Raw genomic sequence first — 25,321 nt, forward strand, 5'->3', positions numbered from 1 at the left:
ATCTCCAGAGACGGAGACTCCACCACCTCTCTGGGCAGCCTGTTCCAGTGCTCTGCCACCCTCAAAGTAAAGAAGTTCCTCCTCATGTTTAAGTGGAACTTCCTATGCTCAAGTTTCCTATGCTCAAGATCCTTGTTCTTCCATATGTTGGGGTTTTTTTCCAGTTACCATAATGGGACAGGTAGCTCCATCAAATTCTGTAGACAACCAGTGTCTCAGAAAGGGGAAGAAAATGACCTGTTAAATGAGGATATGAGAAAGGTGGTCCAAAAATCACTAAACTACTTCCAACAGAGCCAGGACAACCACAAGGTGCTATACAAAACGCTACAGAAATATAGGAGTATTGCAGCCATGGCAGAAGTAACACAGTGCCTGCAATGACAAACCCAGCTAAGGGAAACTTACTGAATTGCAAAAGATTACAGACAACTTCAAAAGACAGAGAAAGGCATATGCTGGTTTTTGACAGACTTCTACTTTCAACATTTAGAAGGCACACTCAGACTAAGATGATTTTGGTGAACAAAATATTAATTTCCATTTTGGCAATAAATATTAGATCTGAATCCGACTGTGTAGTAAATGTAATTTTCATCTGCATGAAATATAAGATTTGCTTTTCTTCTGGCCTACATCTTCAGTTTAATTTTTTCCTTCTATTTTTACACACACCCAGAAGAATTTTTTGGTATTGTTATTGCACTTGTTGACAGCCATAGAAGCTTAAACACAGAAGATGATACATTGTACCTTTAGGAGCAAAGGGACTGGGGGGAAGGCACTGATGACCATATTCTCTGCAACATCCTTACAATTTCAAACAGTTGTTACATTTCGCATGATGACAGACAACTTTATTAAAAAGAGAGCTCTTACTTAAAAGAGACACAGTCCCTAAACGCAGACACGGGCTTAACATGCAATTATATATGAATGTATAGGGTGTTCATCATATGCAGATAACTGGAATCTTGTTGTATCTCTAATTTAAGCACACACTGCCTCTCTGAAATGTTAAAGAAAAAAGCCCAAAAGACTAATGTTAAAACCAAAATCTTTTCTCTAGGAAGAAAACCCGAGCTATAAAGGAAAAAGATGTAAGAAGTGCTTGTTTGGCATTTCTCAAGCCTTGACTGTGTCATGCAGCCAAATACCGCTATATTTCCAGTGGGAACATAATACTAGATAAAGGATATTTGCGGTACAGTAAAAATAAAAAAGCAAGCAAAATGCCCGGATAAAGCATTTTGCAGAGTTGATAGATGACTGTAAAAAATAGGTGTCAGTAAAACCTTGTGTGAAACCAGAGAAACCATGAGAAGAGGACTCATTTTTGTACTAATAACATAGAGAAATGGCACTGGGACCAAAGAGACCAACATTTCTTACAGTTCTAGCCTAGACTGCGTAAAATAGCTGGGAGTTCTGTTAGCAATTATAATTTACTAAAACAAAACAAAAAAAACCCAAAACAAAACCGAAAAACACCAAAACATAACAACAACAAAAATCAACCTACTCTACTTTAAAGCACTACTAGAAAGACGTACTAGAGTTCAGTACAAATGTGCTCTGCTTACTGCAACTACTCCTTCCCTACTGTAAAAATCTTTTTAAAGAAACCAGGGGTTGGGAGTTTGGCAACCAATTTCAAAGCCAGGAGCAGACAAATGCAATTCTACAAGCAGATACTTAACAAGGATATCATCATCATCAAAGAAAGCCACTTAGCACATGTTACAATATTCTGAGATCTTCCATTAAATGCCATCTGATCACACACACATGACAAAGTAGCTACGTGTTCAAGATCAGTTAACAAAATAGCATAAACAATTCAAATTTTCAAGTTTAGAAAATAATCTTTCATCAAGGATCATTTCTTTCAGACAATATTCCACCATTTTGTATCTTAAAAAGCAAACAAAAGTACAACAAAAAAAAAACAACAAAAAAATAAATAAATTTCAAGACATTAAATATAATAGTTTCCCAGGTTTCAAGTTATTTTAAGCTCTTGAGTTAAGCACAATGTGAATTAAAACTTGAAATTCCTTAGGTGAATTAATACCCAGCGCAATTGTTTTCCTTTCTGTTCCTGTAATGCTTTGAGATTTGTCTAAACCATTAGAAAATGAAACACAATAGTAATGCAAACCAAGAAATGGACTGAATACCACACTGCACTGAAAGTTCCTCTTTCTGGGTGCTTTTCTATGGCCATTAAAAAAAAAAGAAATAATAAAAAACAAATTACAATTCTTCCGCAATATGCATGAACACCGCATCCCACAGATATGCTTTATATGTAATACAAGGAACATTTACAAGAAAGGCTATAAAGAAAGTTGCCTAGTACCACAAATTGTCAGAGTGAGGGTAAAAAAAAATTCCGTTTCACTGCCTTTCAAATCTATGAAAAAACATTGCTTGTGTTGTACTGAGTGAGGTATGGATATTTGTACGTTAAACGTGGCAAAAATTCAAGACCACCGCTAAAATCCTGGGCCAGGGGACAAAGAACACTGAGCACATTTTTTGCTCTAGTTATTGTCAACATCTTTAATCTTAATATGTCAACTGCCCATTTTGCTAATGCAGGCACTTTTTAACATTATTTTAGTTTTTGATAGTACCTTCTCGTTAGTATATTCAAATTGCAGCAGATAAACCATTAAGCTATAAAACTCAGAAATATGTAAACCCCTTACTTTTTAACAAGCAAGTAAAAATAGTGTATGCATAAAGGTGAAGCTAAATACTTGGGCTTGTGATTTTATAATTTCTCCATGGGCTCTACGGTTAGATCACTTGGAGAACTCTGCATGGAGTCACTGATGCCAGAAATACTTCTTGGTGAGATCTCTCCTCTATTTTTCTTGCCCCCACTGTGCAAATTTCTTTCCTGCTCCTCACCACTTTCCTCCACGCCTATTTTATGTTCTTAAAAAACAAAACATTTTCAACACCAGGATCTTCCAACGACTTCCACAATTTGCCCCATCAGACAAAAGTTCTCTCATGTTTCTTCAATCATTTCTGCACAGCAAGGGAATAAGAGCAGTACTAAATTCCCATTTGCAAAGACTTTTAGTTTTAGAAAACAGCTATTGAAAGAGGAATATACAAAATCTGCACAGAGCTCTTAGATGATCATGTGTGCTTAATATTGTAATAGGATAAAGGTTAAGCATAATATTGTTTGACCCCTTCAACTACTGACATTCATGCCATGTTATTGTTAGTGTTGCATGTTAAGCAAGCAAATTTTCAATGAACTTGTGTTGGCTTTACCACAGACACAGATGTTAGGCGGACTCCTTTGTTCATAAGGTTCTCATTATTAACTGAAACCAAGTTGAATACTTGACTGAAGGAAAGGACCATATCATTGTTTTCAGATTTTGCTCTATGACTTAACTGAACTACATCTGCCAGCTTTGGAAATACCAAGTACTTCTTGGCGCCAGTACTGGCGCCTTGCTCTATGACTACCATCCTAAGTGCTTCAGCTTGAGGAAGTCTAGTAACCATCAAAACAATTTAATAAAAGCTTAAATCTGTGATTAAGAGTTACTCACTAGCTGACAGAGTGCTCTGAAATTTGTTCCATTTATGAATAATTTCACAAAATAAGTAAATCATAGTAAACTGAATGCATGGCTGTAAATACGTAGCCTAGAAAGTTCACAAGATGTTTTTGTGATTTATGAAGTCTGTGTTATACTTGAAACCACATTTATTTAATAGATAGGCTGGCACTTCACAGGATAATTCAATCTGCTTCAAATCTATCCAAAGCCTTTGGGAAACATAAGGGATGCTCTGAATATAAATGCAATTCCACTTTTCACCTTTTTGCACTACTGTCTCAGCATAAATATGAAAAGTATTACACTCCCCCAAAAGATCTCCCTTTATAAAAAATGCTGTTGAAGATGAAAGAACTCCACAGTTTGTGCTAACCCAAAAATAGGAAATATTTTATACAGCAACTCAATTAAATGCTGTAAGTCACTTTTCCAGATATGTCCTGAGGCTATCTGAATTAAAATAAACAACACATCACACTTTCTTCCTCAGAAATACCAAAACCAAAGTGTCTGTATTTTATACAACTTCAATACCTGATGGCAATTCTGCAAACAATCAGTTTTATTTTCCATACAGGACAAGGGAATATGTTACTAGAAAGGGGAAAATAAATGCCAGAACAAGTTATTTTCAGAAAAATGGAGTGTAAAAAAGCACCTCATTAGTTTATTTTACATATCAAAAGATAGAAGTAATTAGCATTTCCAGAGTAGTAATGATGTTACCTGAGCTAGAATCAACAATGCTCATTTCACTTACCATGCTGAATATCCCTCATGTCTAAATGAAGGCTAGACATTAATATTCCAACAGCTTGAGATCTTTTGTTACTTAACAACTTGACAACCTGCCAAAAGAAAACCAACTATTAGTATTAATCTACAGAAAAATGTACAAGATACTTCACGTTACTAACAACAAAATCAAGAAATAGTACCTTGTAGTCTATATGCACATCTAAAAATGAGTAATTTATTATATTTTGAGTTTGCTTCTGCTACATAAATCCATCACATGTGCAACTATGTCACCTAGTTGAATCTTAATCCTAAGAGAGTAACTATAAAAGTTCCCCTAGACTTCCTCCTTCATTAGGATGCACACGCTCAACTTCACACTGATGTTACTAAGTGTATGAAACAAGCTGTCACATAAAAAAAAAATTCCAACTGTGTCTATCTTGGAATTGCTTTGGTTTCTAAAACCACACAATGATTTCCATCTTTGATGTAAGCTAAAACTGTGAGAATTTGTATTTTATTTGAATGTTTGACGTAGTAGGCGCCAATATGAATTTTATTTAAAAAGCAAAATAACCATGTACATATTGGGATTTTCTTTGATCACTTTTAGGGAATATAAAAGGTCTCAAAGCCTTTTTGTTTTTAAAATAAACAAAAAAAAATAATAAAGCCATCAAAACATCTTGCTTTTGGAGGTTAAAATTAGCCATTAAAACACACTTTCATACATATTTGCTTTGCAAGCATAAAAACAACAAGTAATTCACAGACTGTCTTCCACAGGACTTTAAGCTGTTTGAAGTTAACTTACTGTAAATTTTATATCATTGGTATGAGAAGCAAGTAATGCCAGGAAAGGACCATTATCTGTAAAATGACATGATTCTAGATGAAGTACTTTTCAATGCAGGGCTACAACCATTACGTAGATGAAAGAGGTTAATACTTAATCTACTCAGGTTGCTGAGTTTTACACTGTACTAAACACACAGAAGAAAACCTTTGTAAATCACTTGGAGGAAAGAAGAAAAGCCAGATAATTTGAACTGTAAGTTCAAGTTCTTCTTACATTGCAGTCAGGAAGCATATACATATTTTTTTCAAGTTACACGTTCCCATCTTAGCACCAAGGTGCTGTATCATCTACAGCCCCACTGGAAAAATTATTTACAAATCAATGAGAAATGAGATTAGAAAAAGTAGAATTAATTTAGGCAGAGTAAAGAATGTCATGAACCAATCCATGTCTTAAAAAAACCCACAAAGGTACCCACAAGGTGCCTGCCCCCTGGCCAACTTTGATTCACTTAAGTTTTCAGACACAGGTTTGTATGTTGATGTTTGAGGAACAGCTGAAGAGAAGTAGTAATAGCCTGACCCAGAACTCCGCCACTGGGACTGCTTAGGAAAGGAAACTTGAGAAACTCACGGTGCTTGCAGTATAGGTTTTCCAAGGATATGCTTGGCTGGCTAATTGTTTTATTATTTCTTTCCCGCCCTTAAACCTTCATAACCATCTGTTAAGAAGGTATCTTATCCTCCTTTCCTCATAGATTCCTAACTAGCTACAGCAAAGTGAAAACACAGCATTCTACTCATGAACTGAAAAGGTTTACCATTAGAATCGAAGTATGTCATAACTATTGTTCAGAAGGTTAAAGACCTAAATTCAGGGCATAGCTATTGATGTCATCTGTCAAATATTAGCAAGAAATTCCTACGCAATTGTCTAATCCATGTAATATATTATTAAGAATTTAAAATTGAAGTCAAATGGACTGAAATAGGATATGACGGTTAGATTTTCTGAATTCAAAGGGAAAACTAACGTAATTCAGAAAAACGTAATTACAATACCCTGCACTATCCTTCTAATAGGCTATAATCACTCTAGAGTGTTTTATAAATGGAATATAATCTCATTTAAGCCTGGAACTGAGATAAAGCTGGGACAAATAATACCAGATTTTCTTGTTGCAAAAAGAAGCTATTACCTATTTCCTTCTTTGCAGCTATTCAAAAAGAGTAGAAACTCTAACTGATGTTGCTACCAACCCGTATTTCCAGAAAAGGCAGAGCAACACAAAGAAACAATGCAGTATGTTACATAACAAAGCTCAAAAACTTGTCCTTAAAGCTGTCCACTCCAACAATGCTGACAAGACTTAATTTGGTACGGAAGACATTGGGGAAACTGTTGATTCCAGCCCCCATCGTTATTGCTTTTGCTCAAGTCTGAAACATCTCACAATAATAGAATAACTTAATCTTTCTGCTGTCATCGACATATGGAGGGAGTCCTTTGTTGTCTTTATTTTGAACAAGAAAACTATCCCAAAGCTGACCAAAAAAAAAGTGAATTAAGAATGAATGCAAACCCATTCCAAAATTCCTATAAAGAAATAACAATAGCCACACAAAATGGCAAGAGCTCATCTGGAGTAAATGTGTACCTTTCTTGTCACTCATATTCTAGAAAAATGAAGTAGAAATGAAACTGATGCAGGCTACTATGTTGGCTAAGAGTAAGACAAAACAAAAAAAGAATACAGAGAGTGAAATAGCTTTGTTAAATGATCTTCCCCAAAACAATGTTACAAATGCATTCAGCTGTGAACACAGCTAGGATCAAGGAATGGTCCACACCTTGACCCTTCCAAAGGAAGCAAACTACACTGTCCTCTCTTGGAGGCCCAAAGAGCAAGGATAAGTTGGAGTCTGTTCTTGGGACTCTCCTACTTTCAATGGCGTCAGCACCCATATACTGGTATATTCCCTTCAAATTGGTAATTACTGTTTCTACCACCCATCAGCAATTTGAAGCTCAGAGATACTGAGATCAGGTCTACAAACACAGCAAGAGGACCAACAACAGAGAAAAAAGAACCAAATAAATTAGCTACATGGTTATGCTGCAGGCTAGGACATGATTTCTTAAGGGGCGTGATTCCCATGAACGCTATAGAACCAGATTTAGCTGCCTAGTAAATCCCTCAAGTCCTGTGCTCTAAAAGGAATCTGGCCTAAAACTTGGCACGAAAAAGCAGCTGCTTTTTCTGAAAGTGAGCTGATGGATAGGGGCGCCACATTTTTCCAGTGATCACAGGGGAAAAAGCACTGCACCCATGAAGAATAGGTTGTCTTTGCTGCCAAAATTCTGGATGAAAATGGCATTGAAAGAATACCAATGAGCATGACTGTCAGGTGAATGGGTGCAGAAGAGCAACAGATAAAGTGTTTTTATGTAGCAGCTACCAGTTTTGTCTGGCTTTATTTAAAATGTATGTTCTCTGACAACTTTTATACTAATCTTTATTATGCATTTCATTCCCATTTCAGTCAATTGCATGAATACTATAGTTTCCTCCAATAGAACGCCTGTAACAATACAACACTAATTCAGAAAATATGAATATTAGCATAAGTGCCTAAAGCTATTCCCACATTTAAAAATAAAACAATAAAATAAATCAGCTGCATAGTCTGGGCCTACAGGCTACAGACGAGTGACGCCATTTAAAGGCGGAACAACAAAAGGTTGATAACTCCAATCTCTACAAGATCTAAAGCCTCAGACACAATATACAGCTCCTTTTTAGTTTGGATTCTGGAACTCTGCTTTAAGCAAATTTTAAAAAAATAAATAAAAAGGAAGCTAGAGATATTATCTGCAGCCTGAAGTCTAGGACAAACTTTCTAATTGTTGAGTGGTCCTCATTGTTAAGCAGTAAACAAACTACATGCCAAATTTGTTCCTGATTGTTTAAAACAAGCAAAAACAGTCAAAAGAGATATTTAGTGAAAGGTAATGCAAGACACATGTTTGATGAGAATCCTGAAGCAAAAATACAAAGATTCCCTTTCCCCAGAATAATATTTAGTTAATGCGTGGAATTTTGCAACGACTCTCGCTCTCTGATTCTGATTTTGACTGCCAGCATTAAGCAAAATTATCACAAGGCTTTCACCAGTTAAGAAAAATTACTATACATTACTAAAAGTCACGTGCAGGAAACTCCACTGTAGAAAGGCCTACAGCTTGTAACTGTTCCAGAGAGGATGCAGAAACCCCAAAGTTCCAAAACAGATGTTAAGGGACAGGATCAGGGCAGTACTGTGGTCATCTTCTCCCTAAGTGTTGTGACAACAATCTTTTGTGTGTGTGTGTGTGTGTGTGTGTGTGTGTGTGTGTGTGTGTGGTTTTGTTTTTTTTTTAAAGGTAAATCCAGAGGTGACTTCTGGCTAGTACTGGCAAATGTGAGAGGGGAAACGGGGACTACTTCAAGTAGTGAGGACATTTTGGTACAAGAGGAGATCAATCATTTCTACTTAATCCTTATAAAAAGAAAACCAACCCCCCCAAACCAACACTCAGTGCCGGCTGTCTAACAGCATATCTGTGCTGATGGCACATAATGATTTAACTCAACTCAGCTTTTACCACAGAACATCAATCATAAAGTGTAATTTTGAGCACCTCTCCGGCTTCTACCCTAATCAAACCTCGAATCCCCTCTGCAAACTAACTGGTTATTCCCCCACTGAAGATTCTCACAATCTATAAGGAGATACTTAAGGTTTCAACATTCTCTTTGTCATGTCTTTCTAGATTGTTGACATGTTATGCAAATTAGTGCAGCCAAGTAGCTGCGTCTGCAAGCTCGTGGATGCTGTAACTTTATGCTTGAGGGTAAAGATTAAACATAATATTTACTTTTCATTCATTTTATCTACTATCCTACTGTGCTTTCATAAATAAAGCTTTTAACGATATGGATGAGAAACAGTTCATGCCCTTTTATGCTGTTTTATCACTATAATAGTGTTATTTTAAATGAATATCATAAAACTATTACTGTAGAAGTAACCTTTTACTAAGAGATTACTACCCCAGTTAATATTCCTCACTTATGACATTAGATGAAAAAACACTTAAATTGCTTAGATTCAGATACACAGTAATAAGTTAGATAAGCACTGTGTTCCTCAACAGGATGCTGAACAACAGTAAAATGTCCCTTATTAAAAAATAACAACAATATTCTGATTTTAAGGCCTGGATTAGGAGGTGGAGATACACAGCAAAGTTTAAAGTCTTTAGTTTAAAAATAGGTCACAAGGATTTTATTTTTGCATACCTAAAGCTCCTCCTTCAGAGTTTAGCTCGTTGTTATGTACCACAATTGTAGTTATTCCTTCTTTCATCAGCTAAAGGACAAGGGTACCGCAAGTTTAGTTTCTATATGTTTAGATCTTATGTTTGTAACTGTCAAAATGTCTCTGTGGGTTAGCAATGCAGATGCTACAATATAAACTCTTTAAAAAAACATCAAACCCAAAAAGCTAAAATTTCCTTAGAAAGTCTGTATAAAAGCCAGAGTTTTCATGCACGGTCTGCAATGCACTCAGCAGGTGATTTTTACAGGTGATCAGCCCAACTGTTATGAACAATCTTGTCACCATGTACTCAAGTTAGGCATGCAACTACACACATTTTTTGCAAACTCTTGCAAAACACATTGCATACCCAAATAATTTTGAAATTAACAGTCTTAATTATTTTATAAAAAGTTAACACATCAAATTAGGGAGACAGACATGGAAGGAGGGAGGTGGAAGGAAAGATAATGAATGCAAAAAAACCACAAACCAAAAAAAAACAAACAAAAAAACCCCAACACAGAACAGAAAGGTGATAACCCAATATGATATCTAACAGGAGATATCAACAAAAACCAAACAAAAAACCCATGCTGTAAAAGCTTCATCGTTCCCACTTTTAAAGGGGGACATACAGTTACAGTCAGAAGTATGACATTATTCACAGTATCTACTCCAAATGAATATAACAACTTTTTCATTCTTGCTGTATGTACTGAAGTCAGCACTAAGTAATAAAATACAGCCATAAGGAAAAAAAAAATCTGCAAAATAAACACATCTGCAAATCTAGAGGATTTTTGTACTTCTATAACAATAAAAAAATAACAATCTTAAAACCTTGATCTTCATGCTTACAGTAAAAATCTGTTTAACTTGTAAGTCAGTTAGGATCTGACAGAAATACAAATAAGTACATTTTCTTTTTACTAAATCATCATGACCACTGTACTAAACTAATTAACTAATTTCTAGGTGAAAAACATTCAATCTATACGTACATCTAATTATAACAATCTGAGTTTTCTTGGTCAGATTTAAAAAACTACTGTACTAAAAAAGCATTGCTTCTTGCCACCTTAGCAAAATCAATGTGGACAGAGAGATGGGAGAAGACATGCGTATTGCTATCTCCATATTTTTTCCTTTCTTCTTCCCTTGATGCCATCCAATGCTGCCATGTCCACTGCACTGAGGCCTTGCACTGAGAGAGTCAGAAGCACCATGGAGAGACGGAGAAGAAAGTATTTGAAAAGGTGTAGAACTACTGGCTATGGAAATACAAGATCGCCAACCTGCGTGAAAAGATGGCTGTATCTAAGATGCCTCTACTCAACAGTGTCAGGTACAGCAAGAATTGTACACAGCCCAAGGTAGAGCAGCTATCTTTCTGCTGGGATTCAAGATCTGGGCTATGATTTTTAGATATGCAGCTTTCAGTCTCACAGAAGAGCTGCAGTTCACTCACACCAATCCAAAGCCTATTTTTCTCTTTATTTGAACAAACTTTCAGTAAGACCTTCCCCTGCAGAGGTCTTCCAGAGCATAGGGAAACACAATGATGCCATTGTCTGACACTCTACACACTGGTTAAGAAATGAACATAACCTTTCTCACCCACACAGAATCCGTAAGCAGCAACAGATCTAAAACAGGCCATTACATCAGCAGAACCTTTCAATGCTAGTGAGGACACCGAACAAAACAGAGAAACCCCCAGAGCTCTTAAGTCACAAGATGAGTTTGCAAGATTATCAGATGCCAAGCTCATTTGTTTATTTTTAACCTTGCAAATACGTGATCTGAAGAAAAGAAAGCAAGAAGGAAACAAGCATGAGAAATGCACATGGTTAATAGAGGACATCAACCTGGGAAGCCTGAACAAGTAGAGATATTTGATAGAGAGAGACAGACCGGTAAAAATGTGTTTGCAACAAAGAGAATTTTGTAGATACAGTTACAAAACAAGTAATATAACAACAAAACATGCAATAAGCCATATAAAAAGAGAATGAGAGGTAAAAACAGAGATCGCATTCATACAGCTTCTCATAAAAGAAATTATTCTTACAAGCCAGATAAGTGAGATATTACTTAATTTCATAAATAACTTCCTGACATTATTAATTATTTGCTTGTATAAATAAAAACAATGCATCAGTCAAGTCCTCTAAAGTTCCTCTCTGCTGGGGCAGCAGAACCCCAACTGTACCTCTGGAGAGCACATACAATCGTGGCAAATGGTTGTGCTGTTAACACAGGTAATAGACCAATAAGTGTAGATACAGAAAGCTCCTACAGAAAGACAGTGCCTCCACTGCCTGCAGAGGGAATAAACTCTCCTTTTCAGAAAATTATTTTTCCCTTTTTGTCATTCCTTGTTAATGAATAAACACGAATAAACTTTTATCTGTTAACTCAATATGGCATTTACCTTATTTACCAATTTATACTTATTTTATGTGGCATTTTAGTTCTAGGGGTATTCTATTACCACATCTTCTTTATGTTCTACTTAAACATTCAAAAATCATGAAATCATTAACTAAACAGTTTTATTGATACATCTTGTTTGCATCTAAGGCTTTTGAAACAGAATGAAACTTCAGTAACCTATTATTTATTTTCTGGGGTAGAAGGGGAAGATCAAAATCTTAATGTCAATAGATTAATCATGGACTTTCCATATGAGAATATCTTCAACATTTTTATTTCCTTTACATAATAGATGATGAACACATGGTCTGCTCTCAAAAAGTTCATTGCAGTTATGTGCATATTATTTTCCAAAAATACAGTTAGAGGATTATCAGTGAGGCTTCTAAGATGACCGTTCAAAAGTTAGGAAAGCAATCTATGTAAGTCAGCTCAGCCTCTTCTGCATACTTACTATGCCGGCATTGATATCAAGATTTTCTGATTATGTACCATTTTTCCACTGAACCCATTCAGTGCACACTGGCCAATGTACACCGTATGTAAGTACATTTTTAATATTGCATTTACTGTCATTCTTGAGTACGTGGCCTTGATCATGAGACTATCCATTTCCTTCCTGCCTCGCTAATTATATGTTTTTTAAGTGCTGCAACAACTGATAAAAGCATTTTTTACTCAGGTGACAGCTTAATTTCCTAAGTAATCATTATGAACTGTGGTCCTTCCACACAGTCCACGCCAGCTATGGAAAGGGTTCCTGTGAAAAATACCATCCAGCTATGTAACCAAAACTACTATTGTAGCTACACGGCACAGCTGAACAAGACATTCCAAGAGTGAGTTTTCACGCTTCGCTTTGGTCAAACACCGTAGGTTTGATGAGATCCACTATTTGCTGAGAAGATCATCCAGGTCAAGAATACTCTGTGCTCACAAGTTTCTGAGAGAAATTACTTTAGACAGAACACAAGGTGACACAGAATCAGACCTATTATGCTCTATATTTCCATCTGTCAGATCTTCTCCATCCTTCACTCCCTCCCCAGTTATTAATCTTAATCTTCCTTTGCCTCTCTCCTCTTGCCCCTGTTGTCCAATCTGCCAGTACAAGGTTAGAAAAAATCTTCAGAATTATACCTGAAGTCTCTCCTGAGCAACAGGAACTGAGACATAGCCTGTAGAGTGGTAAAGTTTAAGAAATCCTTTACACAACTAACAAGACATGTATCTGATAAAATATTTCCATATTTCAAGTCTATGAAACTACGTGGACATGAGCAAAACCAGACTTTGTTTTCTTTCTTAACACTGGCAAAATGAAGGAGACACCCAGTGTGGGGGGAAAAAAAAAAAAAAAACAAAACCACCAACCCCAACAAAACTTGCAGCCTAAAGAGCTAAATTTTGGCAAAGTTATAACAACAGGGACTTATAATGAAAGCCAGACCACTTTAATAGGTAGCAATGGCAGCCCCACCTATAATATAGCCCATAAAGGACTTTCTTTGAAGATTTAGTAGGCATTCTCATTGAGTGAGCCTGCACACATTTACAGCAGCTGAGAATTTGACATATATGTATTAACAGAGAAAAATAAATCACAGCTTTTGCCATAGCCAAATGAGAGACAGTAAGAATAAAATCAGCTACATTCTCAAACAAATATTAACACGTAATTTTTTCCTCTTTCTTTAAAGTTCTGAATGGATTTTTAATGTGGCCTTCATTCAGTGCTAGATCTAATATAGATTTTTTTAAAGCATTATTGATTTGTATTAAGTTATTTGCAGATGCTCATGCCAAGGAAAAAACAATCAGAACCAATACTTGGATAGGGTGAAGTTATCCCAATCGTTAACTCAAAAAACCCAAAACAACCGCAACAATATAGATAATTTTACCACCTAAAAAGGGGTCACCATTTAGGAATTATTATATCATGCATATCTATATACATACACAAGCAAACACATGCATATACTTTATGGCATATAGCAGAAAAAGCTCTGTGTGCAGAACAGCAGCATACTCCAAAATAATTAATCTTTCACTCACTAAAACATCCCAAAACTATCAAATCTTTCTTCAGATTAGCTAGAATTCCCCCCTCCACCATGTGACCTCCTCTGTAAATAAATTTTTATTCCAGCTTACAGTAAAAACATTACTTTATTAAAATCAGATGTTTACATAGAGTACCAAATATTTTATGCATTCGAAAGTTATCTGGGCATTTTTTCCTGACTACTATTTCCAGTGTAGCTAGTATTTTACATCCAATCCATCTAAGCAATACATCCGCTCAGCACACCCGCACATCAATGCAAGGAGGAAAACCAATTGCCAGACTAGAGTGTTTCTGGAAATCAGCAGAGCTTTGCGGGTCCTGGTTCTGTTCTGTACAATGCTCCTTCATAGCTCAACAGGTGACAGACCACATCTGCTTTGCATAACGTGACCCTGTAAAACTCACTACAGAAACACCATTTGTAAGATCTTTACAATGCCCGTAACTATCCTAGAAGCCATGTAAGTCAGTAACCACTTAAACAGCACTTGGTTCTTCCTATAAAAACATACTTGTGGAATTACAGCCATGCTTTCTCCAAATAACTGCTTCTTCTGCTAAACATGGATGGACTTCATTATCCAAGTGTTTACTGCGGTATACATGAAGAGAATTTCAAAAATGAAGGCCTGCATTCCAAACTGTTGAGAGGGCATACGTAGAATATATTTGTGAAGCTGTTCTAGTTCAGTTGTATCATGTCAGTACTATGAAAAGCCCAAACTGGAGTTGCACACATGAACATTTAACTTTGACATCTGCAATAAACGATAGCTCTAATTGTAGTTCTAATGAATGCCTGCAATCACCTATTTGGTTGATCTTTTACCCCCAGATACTACAGTTCAACAAATCAGACTTCTCCATTACGCAATTTCTCTCTAATTTGGAGAGCAGTACATTTGTTTCATCACTAGAGGAAGAGAAACACACAGGAGATTATCTTCTGTCAATTTAGGTGGCCCACAGGAATGTTCATTCTAGACGATGGGACCTACTTAGATTGCCTTGAACTTCTGTGTGGAAATTTCTGTCATAAACAACTTGTTCTCTTCAAAGAAGTTAAGAACAGTCAGTCATTTTCATTTAGTTTTATCTATATTTTATTTATTTATTGACAATATATCTAAATTTTTGTCACTGCAAGAAAAATAAATACTCTTAGTATTAAAATCCACATCTAATGTTTATTCATAATCACTGTCTGTTTTTAACCACTGTTTATGTTACAGAATTAAACAGTTGCCATTTGTACTCTGTTTAGAGATTTGCCATCACTAAACCTCATGAAATGTGAATGGACCAACAGTTCATAGGCAAAGCATCAGGTATACCTTTGCACTCCTTTTTTACTTAAAGAGCTATCATACTAATTTAGTTAAGAGTAACCATTAAAAGAGGCTTTGTCTAGAAGGAGGGAAGAAGAGCAAAGGTGTTCTCACTTTGGCAACTTATTGCAGGACAAGGTAGCAGCAGCACCGTTACCTTTTCTCCCATCCCAGCTAGTACAGCACACAGGTACGTGAGGAACAGCTACACGAGCGTGGCTGAACTATCCTTCCCATCCATCCAGATAAAGGTTTTATCCAACTCCCTGGCATGATCATCTTAACTTCATTACCAGTTCTGTTGCCTGCAGCAGGTTGCCAGCACAGTAAAAAGCAACTGCATGTTTATATCGCTGACCAAAGTGTGTCTGTGGGGGCAAGATCTCCAGAACTACTAGGTGGAAAGGTCGTACCCAAACATAAGATCTACTGCATGGAGACTTTGAAGAGTCTTACTGTACATCCAATGTGGAAAAAAAAATCCTGTATAGCATTAACCTGTATGTTAAAAGATGATACAAAGAGCAGCCTAGTCTTGAACTGAGAACAGGAATGAACACACGATGAAAGAACTTTAACTGCTGTTTAGGATTCTACATAAGAACGTCCTCCTCTACAGCCTGAGAGTTTAATTGCAAATTAATGATCATACCACCACAATTTGATTTTTACACAGATACCAAGACAATTACAGCTGTCTAGTCACGTAAATATCCAGATTCAATTCTCTTACCCCAGGGTTTAAACTCCTATATTTAAAAGATGCTTCCTAATTTTATTGTACACCACTCCATTTCAAGACACCAGTTTGGTTAATGTTGGATTTTCCCAACTGTACTTGTCATTTATTGTATGCATAAACTTCATGTTCAGTATATATATATAAACACAACACAAACAACTGTTATGACTGGTATAATATTAGGACTTAGATTCTTACACATAATTTTTCTCTGAAGTCATAATAGTTCATATGCAACTCATTATTTAATTTATAAAATTAGTCAGAAAAATTTATATACCACTCATTACACACGTGCAGTCAATTTCAAAGCATCATATATGCACCTAATTATTTTAGTTTTATTTTTGTTAATTAAATGGATAAAGCAAAGATTTTTTAAAGAAAATACACACTTGAAAAGTAATTTATTAAAAAAGAAATTTTCAGTCTTTAAGACATATAGCTTTGAAACCCACCCTACGTTCTCTTCTTTTCTTATGTTTCTATGCGATGTGTATATATATATACATAGAGTAACAATTTCACACCAGGCAAAATTAATCTCAGCTGCATGCAAAAATCTGTCTTTATGTAAAAACCAGCCTAGAAAAAAAATCTGAAATTAAATGAGTACTCACTTGTTTAGTCTTTGTTTTTGTAATGGTGTCCGAAATGGGTTTCTTCCTCTCTTTAACAGCTGTTTTAGAAAACAGTTCTTCAAACTCATGATAATCTATGGAAGGCTCTTCAATTTTTTCCCACACAAGTGAAGCACTAGAATCTCTAAAGTTAAGCAAAAGACCTATGTAGGGCAACGTCAAACTAAATAAGGTCATAAATGGAGGAATGAAGAAAATAAAATAGCAGCAATTTAAAAGTTGTTGCCTAATTTCTACTAGCAGCATTCTGATAAGATACACTGTTGATTCTCCCCCATACTTCTTTGTTTGCCTCTTTGTTCACACACAATAATGGTCAGGCTCATTTATAGTCACACCCTTTACATACACAGGAATATAAATAGGCTGTATATAGGCTACAAAACATACAGACATGGACACAAAGAGAAGCATAAATAGGTAGTTATCTGCAGACCACCTGTGTGACAGCGGCAAGAACTTCAAAAGAAAGAAGAAATTTATCATTAAATAACAGCAGAAGAGTTTTACAATCAGTACTCCAAGACATAAAGAAAACATTAATAAGGAAACTTATTTTTGTGACCAAGAATGATACTTTACAAACAAACAAAAAGCATCCACAACTGAAAAAAGTACAGCAAGGTCATATCAAAGTAAGGGCTACCAGAATAGCTTTATGCTGCCATGCGAATAAATTGCAGTTTTAATCTGCCTGCTGAGTGTACAAGGTGGAAAGGGGAGGGGGGGGAGGAAAAAAAAAAAAAAAAAAAAGGATTTCTAGGTCACTGGAGAAAGGAAAGAGGAGGATAAAATGCATTCAGCACACATTCATCCAGAAGGAAGACACTACCAAAACTTGCAAGCATCCAGAGAGAGACCAATGATATCTTTAAAGTTGAGGGGAAGCACAAGTGCGACATCTTAAAAAGCATCTCACAGAACGCTTAGTGGCACGCAGTCACCCCTAGATCTCTGATCAGTGTGTGGTATGTAACCCCAAAGGACAGCTGAAAACATTACCCTCAAAGACCTTTCATGTGCAAATAACTACTCAGAGTTTGTGTGCTTTAAATAAAATGGGCACCCCATTTACATATCCAACTATAAATAAAATCCTGTTTGCAATAAAATTGTCTCAAAGACCTGCCTAGCAGTAAATAAAGACTTTTGCTCATAACATACGACACTATCAGGACAGCCATAAAGTGAAAATACCGCTCTCTTCACAACCCTATGACTTACCTTTTACTGTGGAGCTGAATTCTTGTCCAGTAAAGAGGCTTCATTGGCCGAGAGGGCTCTATAACATGTTTCCTGCTTCCTTTCTCCTGATTTATCCCCATTGCAAATAAACCAGATGGTAACGGAGGAGGAAGAAACCCACCGACTTGCGGGACTGCTGGGTGGGTGCTGCCCTGGGCTGGCACTGGAAGTGGTGGTGCTTCTCCAGGCAAAGGTGGTGGGGCTGGAGGTGGCATCCCCAACCCAGGCAAAGGAGGGGGTAGTGGAGGGACACCAGCACCAGGCAGAGGTGGTGGAGGGGGGACACCAGCACCAGGCAGAGGTGGTGGAGGAGGTGGAGGGGGGACACCAGCACCAGGCAGAGGTGGTGGAGGGGGGACACCAGCACCAGGCAGAGGTGGTGGAGGAGGTGGAGGGGGGACACCTGCACCAGGCAGAGGTGGTGGAGGAGGTGGAGGGGGGACACCTGCACCAGGCAGAGGTGGTGGAGGAGGTGGAGGGGGTGGAGGGGGGATACCAGCACCAGGCAGAGGTGGTGGAGGGGGGATACCAGCACCAGGCAGAGGTGGTGGAGGAGGAGGCGGCGGGGGCAGGATGCCCCCTCCGGGCAGAGGTGGTGGCAGTCCTGCTCCAGGCAGAGGTGGTGCTGGGGGTGGGGGTGGCATTCCCAGGCCAGGCAGAGGAGGAGGTGGGGGAGGGACACCAGTTCCAGGTAAAGGTGGTGGTGGTGGAGGGGGAGGCGGGATGCCCCAACTGGGCAAAAGGGGTGGGACTCCTGCTCCAGGCAAAGGTGGTGGTAGAGGTGGTGGTGGTACTGCAGCACATGGGAGAGGAGGGGCTGGAGGCAGCATCCATATCTCCCCGCTTGGCAAAGGTGGAGGAGGAGGAGGAGGAGGGGGTGGTGGCATGCCTGGCAAAGAGTGGTCCAGGTGTGGCACTGCCAAGCCAGCAGAAGGAGGGAGTCCTGAGCTGGGTAGGGGTGGTGGGGGTGGTACTCCTGCCATGGACATGTGAGTGGAAAGGGAAGGGCCATGTGCTCCAGACAGGGGAGCAACTGGTTCTGTGGCTGGCAATGATGGGGGAATGCTACATGTGGGCTCCGGGGTCAAAGAAGGAGGACGTTCACTACAAGTCACATCTACAGTACTTAGAAGCTGATGGGAATCTGGCATTTCAGTCTCTCCTTCAAATGCAAGGGACAAATTAACTTTGGGTCCTGGAAGAGGTGATTGCGTTGTACTCTGTACTGATTGGCTTGCATCCAGCGGCACCGAGATTAGCTTCGGTGACAGAATTAAGGAAATTTCAGAACAGAACGTGGGCTGTAGTTCTAGAGCTGGCAATTTCTGAGTTTGCCCTTCACTTTTGCCCCCTTCTAAGTGCGGTGGTGGGGGTGGCTGTGGCAGTGCATTGGCTGAAGGCATTGTGTGTGTTAAATAATCCTCCGTTGGTGATGTTTGTACAGATCTTGCTTGTGACACAGTCCTAGGTACAGTATCCTCTCCGTTCTTTTGAAGAGTCACACCGCTGAGTTCCCCACAGACTGCATGTGTGTGTTCATTTTCCTGCTCCCTCCCAGCAGTCTGTACCTCTGCAGCAGGGAACTGTTTCTCTAGTTCTGCAATTTTGGTTCTCAGATCCTCAATAGTTTGCTCAAGTTGTTGGATGACACTGGCGCGCTCCTCAGACTTCACCTCAAAGTCATCCTTTGAACGAAAATAAATACATAATAAGCACAAAACAGGTAACATCCATCACTATATATATAAAAAAAATAGATCAAGAATATTGGTATTCCAGATGTTCAGATAGAAGCCAGTTATGACAAACCTTTAAAAACAGAGGTATCATTTTGGCTAGGTGCATCTTACAGTGGAAGAAGATAGCTTAGGAAAATTGCTTCAGTATGAAACTACCTTCATCTGTATGAGCATGTTTTAGACTGTGATTATATTTGGCAAAACTGGAAATCAGCAGCAACCCCTCCCTCCCCCCACATACTCTGACCAAGAAAACAACCAACCACTGAGCACAAGTACTGCAAGCATTTGTGTACACATGGATATGCAGACATATTGGTGGGAAGGGCACTGCACTACTTTCATTCTATTAACTGAAAATATGCTAAGTGTTTCTTCAAAGGGATGCGCTGTGCATAACAGACTAACGTGCTACTGACCACTGAGTTTCAATATACACCTTAATGATACGACACAGATTAGGAATGCAGAACATAACAAATGTGCACTTCTTGAAAACAGCTGATCTCAGAACAGAGTAATTATGCTTTTCTCCAGCCAGCATGCTTGGGAAGGAAAAGCAGACAGACAAAACTAAGGGAGAACTTTCATTCCACCCAAAATTTGAAACTCCTCTGCCAAGTGACAGACTGTGAGTGAATAACATTAGAAAAGCTTCCTGTCTTGAATAGTTATTCTGTATTTGACAGTTTCCCCTTTTTTCGTATCTTTCTCTGAAGCATCTGATCCTGCCTGTTGCAGACAGAGTAGAGGAACCATTAACCTTAAATAGCACGATAATTCCTACGTTTTTAAATAAATACAAGTAACAAATGGTACTAAATTTAATGGGTACGTGCTTTTATCAAAAGGTACCAGAAGAAGCAACCTAGTACAAAAATAGCCATTTGTGTTTATTCAGGAGAGCTGAACAGGAGACAGAACAGACATGACTTTACAACACAAAATGTTTCAATAAAGAACTTATTATCTTCCAGTTGTATGCCTTTACTTTTTAGTACTTTTTTTTTTTCCTCTTCAAAATCGGAACATTGGTCAGAACTTCAAGCATTTAGTTGAATTAAGTTTGTCATGCAACAGGTTTCCCAAGTGGTTGCAGCAAAAGTTACTTAGTCCCTTTTTGTTCCCTTTTATAAAAACATAAGCTTCATGGATAAGACTGCTTACTTCATAGGAAATCTTTCAAGTATTCAGATTTTACAGGTCTTGTAAAGAAGCCTACAAATAAACATACAGTACCTGATATACTAATTGCCTTGATTTGTTTCAGGAAGATGATGTTTTTCATCTCATCCTTTGACACATGAAACATTTAAAAGTCATTTTTCTTTCTGGAAAATGAAGTTGTAACTTCCAGCTGGGGACTATTAATAAAATATATGCTCATTAATACTTAAAAAACTTTTTCTGCACAGAATTGGTTTTCAAACTTAAAATTTCAATTTTGTGTTTATCTTAAGAGTTTCCCAGCTGTCCTAAAGCAATCCCAGAAGTAAAACAGCAGCTACTACATTTAAACCAAATAATGTTTGATTTTGAAGCACCTTTATCAAAACTTACAATCCTCTACATTGTTTGAACTTTCTGGAATGGGAGTTTGAACCAGAAGTTATGGATTACAACTAGGCTTCCCTCCCAAATTTTGAAGAGAAATGTAAAAGAAAGAAAGGAACATCAAAAAATGTGGGTTTTTTTTTTCAATGAATAGTGAAGGAATGAACACAGCAGACATATTAACAAACATTATTATAACAAGCAAAAGAGGCTGAAAAAGACATTTCCATTACAGACTACTCATGGTGCTTCAAGGCACGCAGTTTCCACTAATAGCTCAATACTTTGTAGCAGCAACAATTTTGTTGAAGAACTTCATTATAAAGCAGAAAGAGAATATTTTATTACCCCTTTGTTTCATCTGCTCTTATCCCCCTACCAGTCACCTGTAAATACAATAATAAGGCCTATCAATTCTTCAAAAGGCAATGTTATCAAAGGAAATGTGTGTTCCTAGTATTATTAGGGCTGCACAACAGTTTTCAGTTACTTGAGAACAAATCCAGGTTCCCCAGACTGTAACTCACCTCTGCTCCCATTTTACACTGTAAGAACACTCCACCAAGGGTTTTCTGACAGATAGAGCTTCCCAATACTATCTAAATTGGAAAATTCTTTCCTGCCACAAACTGAAGCCAACAGGATTAGACACTATATTTAAAAGTTCTGAAGCGATTTGCCTAAATCACGGCTGATCTCAGAACAGTTCACTGTTTTAAAAACTCATTTATTCAGGAGATTGGATCCAACTTTTCACAAGAAAAAGAGGTAATCCTTGAATCCTGAAATTCAACCTGAACTGCAGGAAAAATCTAGAATTCACTGTTTACAAGAGAAATTACCCTGTAGACCGTGAAATTTCTTTCAAGAGAATAAGTATTTTTTAAAGGTTAAAAAAACGGGAAATCAAGTGAGTTGATTGAGCAATTCAGACAACAACAAAAAAAGATTCTATTGATGAATTCCAGTGACTTTTTATCCTAGGCCCTAAGAAACAATTTTTCTGCTGTCCTTGAGACATGGCATTTCAAACAACCTGATTTTTGCTATGTGTTGTTACCTAAGAATCACCAAAATATCCAAGTTTTCACAGAAACAGTGTATTATGAACAATCAAGAGATATTTATCCAGAGCAAATTACATACTTTGAATTTATTTGGTTTAAAAAACAAACAAAACAAAACACAAAACAAAGCCTGAGAATTTATATGCTTCAGTAATTATTTTAGATAAACAGAGATATTTTTCATTTAGACTTTTAAGATGCTCTCAGATTAGTTTAATTAGATTTCTGCCTTTCCCCTAGCAAGAAGTTTAAAGCCTTTCTCTACATCAGAAAGGGCTTTATCAAACACAAGCCACAGCAAGTTTCCACGATCCTCAACAAGGAAGGAAATGCAAAATATACATGTCCAATCAGAAATTAAAATTAGACCGTTTTCTTAGAAGAATAAGCAAAGGAAGACTTAATTTTTCACACATGTAAAAGATGGCCAAAAGCTGTTGACAAGAACCAGAAGACCCAGATAAAAAAAAATACACATAATGAAAAGAAGGTTTTTCTAATCCAAAGGACAATTCCACAGCAGAAACCTACGGGGTTTAAAAGAGATATGAGGGAACTCTGTCTTGCCTAGAGTTCTTACCCAGGACCCAGGTACTGTGGAACAGTCTTCTTTCTGTAAAGAAAGAAAGAAAGGTGGAAGCTTAAGCCTTGCTTTATCCAGGTGACTTCAGCGTGAAAGACGTGAGCAGGAAAAAGAATTCCAGAGGTGTATGGCTATAGAATGGTGCCAAGCATTTCTCAAGCAGGTTGTACGTGCTCCATGTGCAGTGAATTCAATGCTCAATCTGGGACCGCTGGCCTGACGGTGTTTGTGTTGCACTGATAGACTTGTATGTGTACAGTATCCAACTGATTTGGGAATACTGGCTTTACTGTATAAAGGTTGTACACTTGGATCTGCACATGTACCAAAAGCCCATACATGACATCCAATTAATTCCAATCTTGTCATGTTTTCCACATGTGCACATCAGATGTCCAGCATAAAGCTCATCTATATGGACAAAACATGCCCAGAATCTTCAAAGGTATAAAAGCTCAGATTGCAGCTACCTTCTCTACTGAGTATGATGTCCTAGTTTCTCAGATTAGTGACTGAACCCTACAGACCCTTCTATAACTAAATTTCTAGGCAGAAAAAACCCCGCACATGTGAAATTTAGCACTGGTCTATATGTGTATATACACATATATGTGCGTGTGTGTATTATATATTTATCTATATCTATCTATCTCAACTTGCATTCACTTATAAACTTTATGAATAGCCATAATGTGTCTTTTTCTTCTGAAAATAAACATAATGGCAGATCTTAATGGCAATTTTGGAATATTTGAAAAATAAAGACACATTACAGTTTAGTTTTAGAAGTTAATGACTTATACTATTACAAGCCAACAAGTTGCATCAGCAGTTTGATCATTTTCAGCAATTTGTCACTTAGTGTCATGAAATTTCCTCTCTGGGTAGAATTCATATTTAGATGATAGGATTATACTTCTTGATTTTTTTTCCCCAAAACATTAACCTTTTAGTTTCTCTACATCAGAATTCACGATTCAGAATCTAAGCTGCTACCTGACTGCAAGCACACACAGGGAATAGAAGCATAAAGCTAAACAAGACTGAGATGGCAAAATAAAAGACCCCTCGGGTCTTCCAGTAAGTCAACACCTGGCAATACTAGCAGCATCCAGTTACTTGGAAAGATGCTCTTTCCAACTGCTCTGTTAATAAATGCCTCTTTTGTACGCGATGTGAAAAATTTCGAGTGCGCATGCTCACCAAATGGCACAAAGTAGTGCCACAGTAAGTATTTAATTCAGATAAATGTGATCTCTATTCAGGTTTCTTTTTAAAGCTGTCTCATTTTCAAAGCTGCTTCTTGCAACTGCAGATCAACCTTGCCAGAAAAGGAAACACAACATTTTAACTGGCATTTTCAGTGCTTCAGTGATTGTCAAATGAGAAGTACTGATGGACACTTGATCTGCATTCAAACAAAATAGCATCCATCTAACTAACTCTCACATTTCCCTTAATCCTCAAGGCCCGTTGCAGCATTTTAGTTTTACAGTAGTAGAAGTTGAGTCAAAAGCTGGCAAATTTGCCAATGGCATCGGGGGAACTGCTGAAGGAGTATTCAGAATTAGTATTGGATACTACTTTCTTCCACAGACCACGAGATGACATCTTTTTTTGAGAAGCTTTTATTATACTGAAGATGCATGTACGGCAACAAAGGAGATACATGCTCCATGCTTATGGTTTTCCTACAACCACAAGGAAACATGCTGCACAGTTCCCCAAGACAGCACTAAAGAAGCGAACGCTGGAATAGAAACAGTGTAATGCACTGCCCTGCCTGAAGTGATAAACTCTACTTGGTGGATGTGAGCTAATCTCCCACACAGCGACACGCTGCAACGGACAGATTATACCAGCCTGCACTGTGCTGGCATTGGGACTATTTAGCTCTTCCTAAGCTAAAGCGCTAAGACACACCTATTCAACCAAGAGGTTTTGTCATAACCTACCCCGGGTGACAAAAAAACCCAACACCGTTACATGCAGAAATCAATAATTATTGCAATTCCAATCATTCAAATAAATAAACACAGGATCAGCAGGGAGCATGGACCTTTGAAGAAAGATGCATGCATTACAAATGCCAACTTCTAAAGCTGGAAGTCAGAAGAACACAGTTTTGTTCCGATTCAGTTTCTTGAAGCTTCTGTTCCTGAACAGTTTGAATTCCTTATCCCTGGGCTAAGTGCTTTTCAGAGGATAAGATCCCAGTTCTTTACAGTTCCCATTTTAGTAAATAATAAAAACCAAAAACCAAAACCCAACTTGAAATGCATCAAAGATTGAAAGAGTTTTCTCTTTATAAGTTGTAAGACTCTTAACTGAGCTGAAATATAACCTTAGGTTATCCGCAAGTTCTGCTACAATAGGAACCTCAAAAGAATTTTTGTAGACTACAGACAAGACAAG

At 37.6% G+C, this 25,321-nt stretch overlaps 1 protein-coding gene across 2 annotated transcripts in view; it reads right to left on the minus strand.

Moving 5' to 3' along the window:
* FMN2 (formin 2) overlaps window positions 1-25,321 on the minus strand; it is a 162,452-nt gene that overhangs the window by 86,075 nt on the left and 51,056 nt on the right. The window contains exons 5-8 of one of the 2 annotated variants that reach the window (XM_063328951.1): window positions 22,904-22,936; window positions 17,943-19,648; window positions 16,698-16,842; window positions 4,357-4,444 (exon numbers count right to left, since the gene is read on the minus strand). In XM_063328951.1, the coding sequence (XP_063185021.1) occupies window positions 4,357-4,444; window positions 16,698-16,842; window positions 17,943-19,648; window positions 22,904-22,936 (1,972 nt within the window). The remainder of the gene's footprint in view (window positions 1-4,356; window positions 4,445-16,697; window positions 16,843-17,942; window positions 19,649-22,903; window positions 22,937-25,321) is intronic. The other variant, XM_063328952.1, reaches the window with a different exon arrangement.

This window comes from Chroicocephalus ridibundus, chromosome 3 (assembly GCF_963924245.1).
Source record: "Chroicocephalus ridibundus chromosome 3, bChrRid1.1, whole genome shotgun sequence".
NCBI lineage: Eukaryota > Metazoa > Chordata > Aves > Charadriiformes > Laridae > Chroicocephalus > Chroicocephalus ridibundus.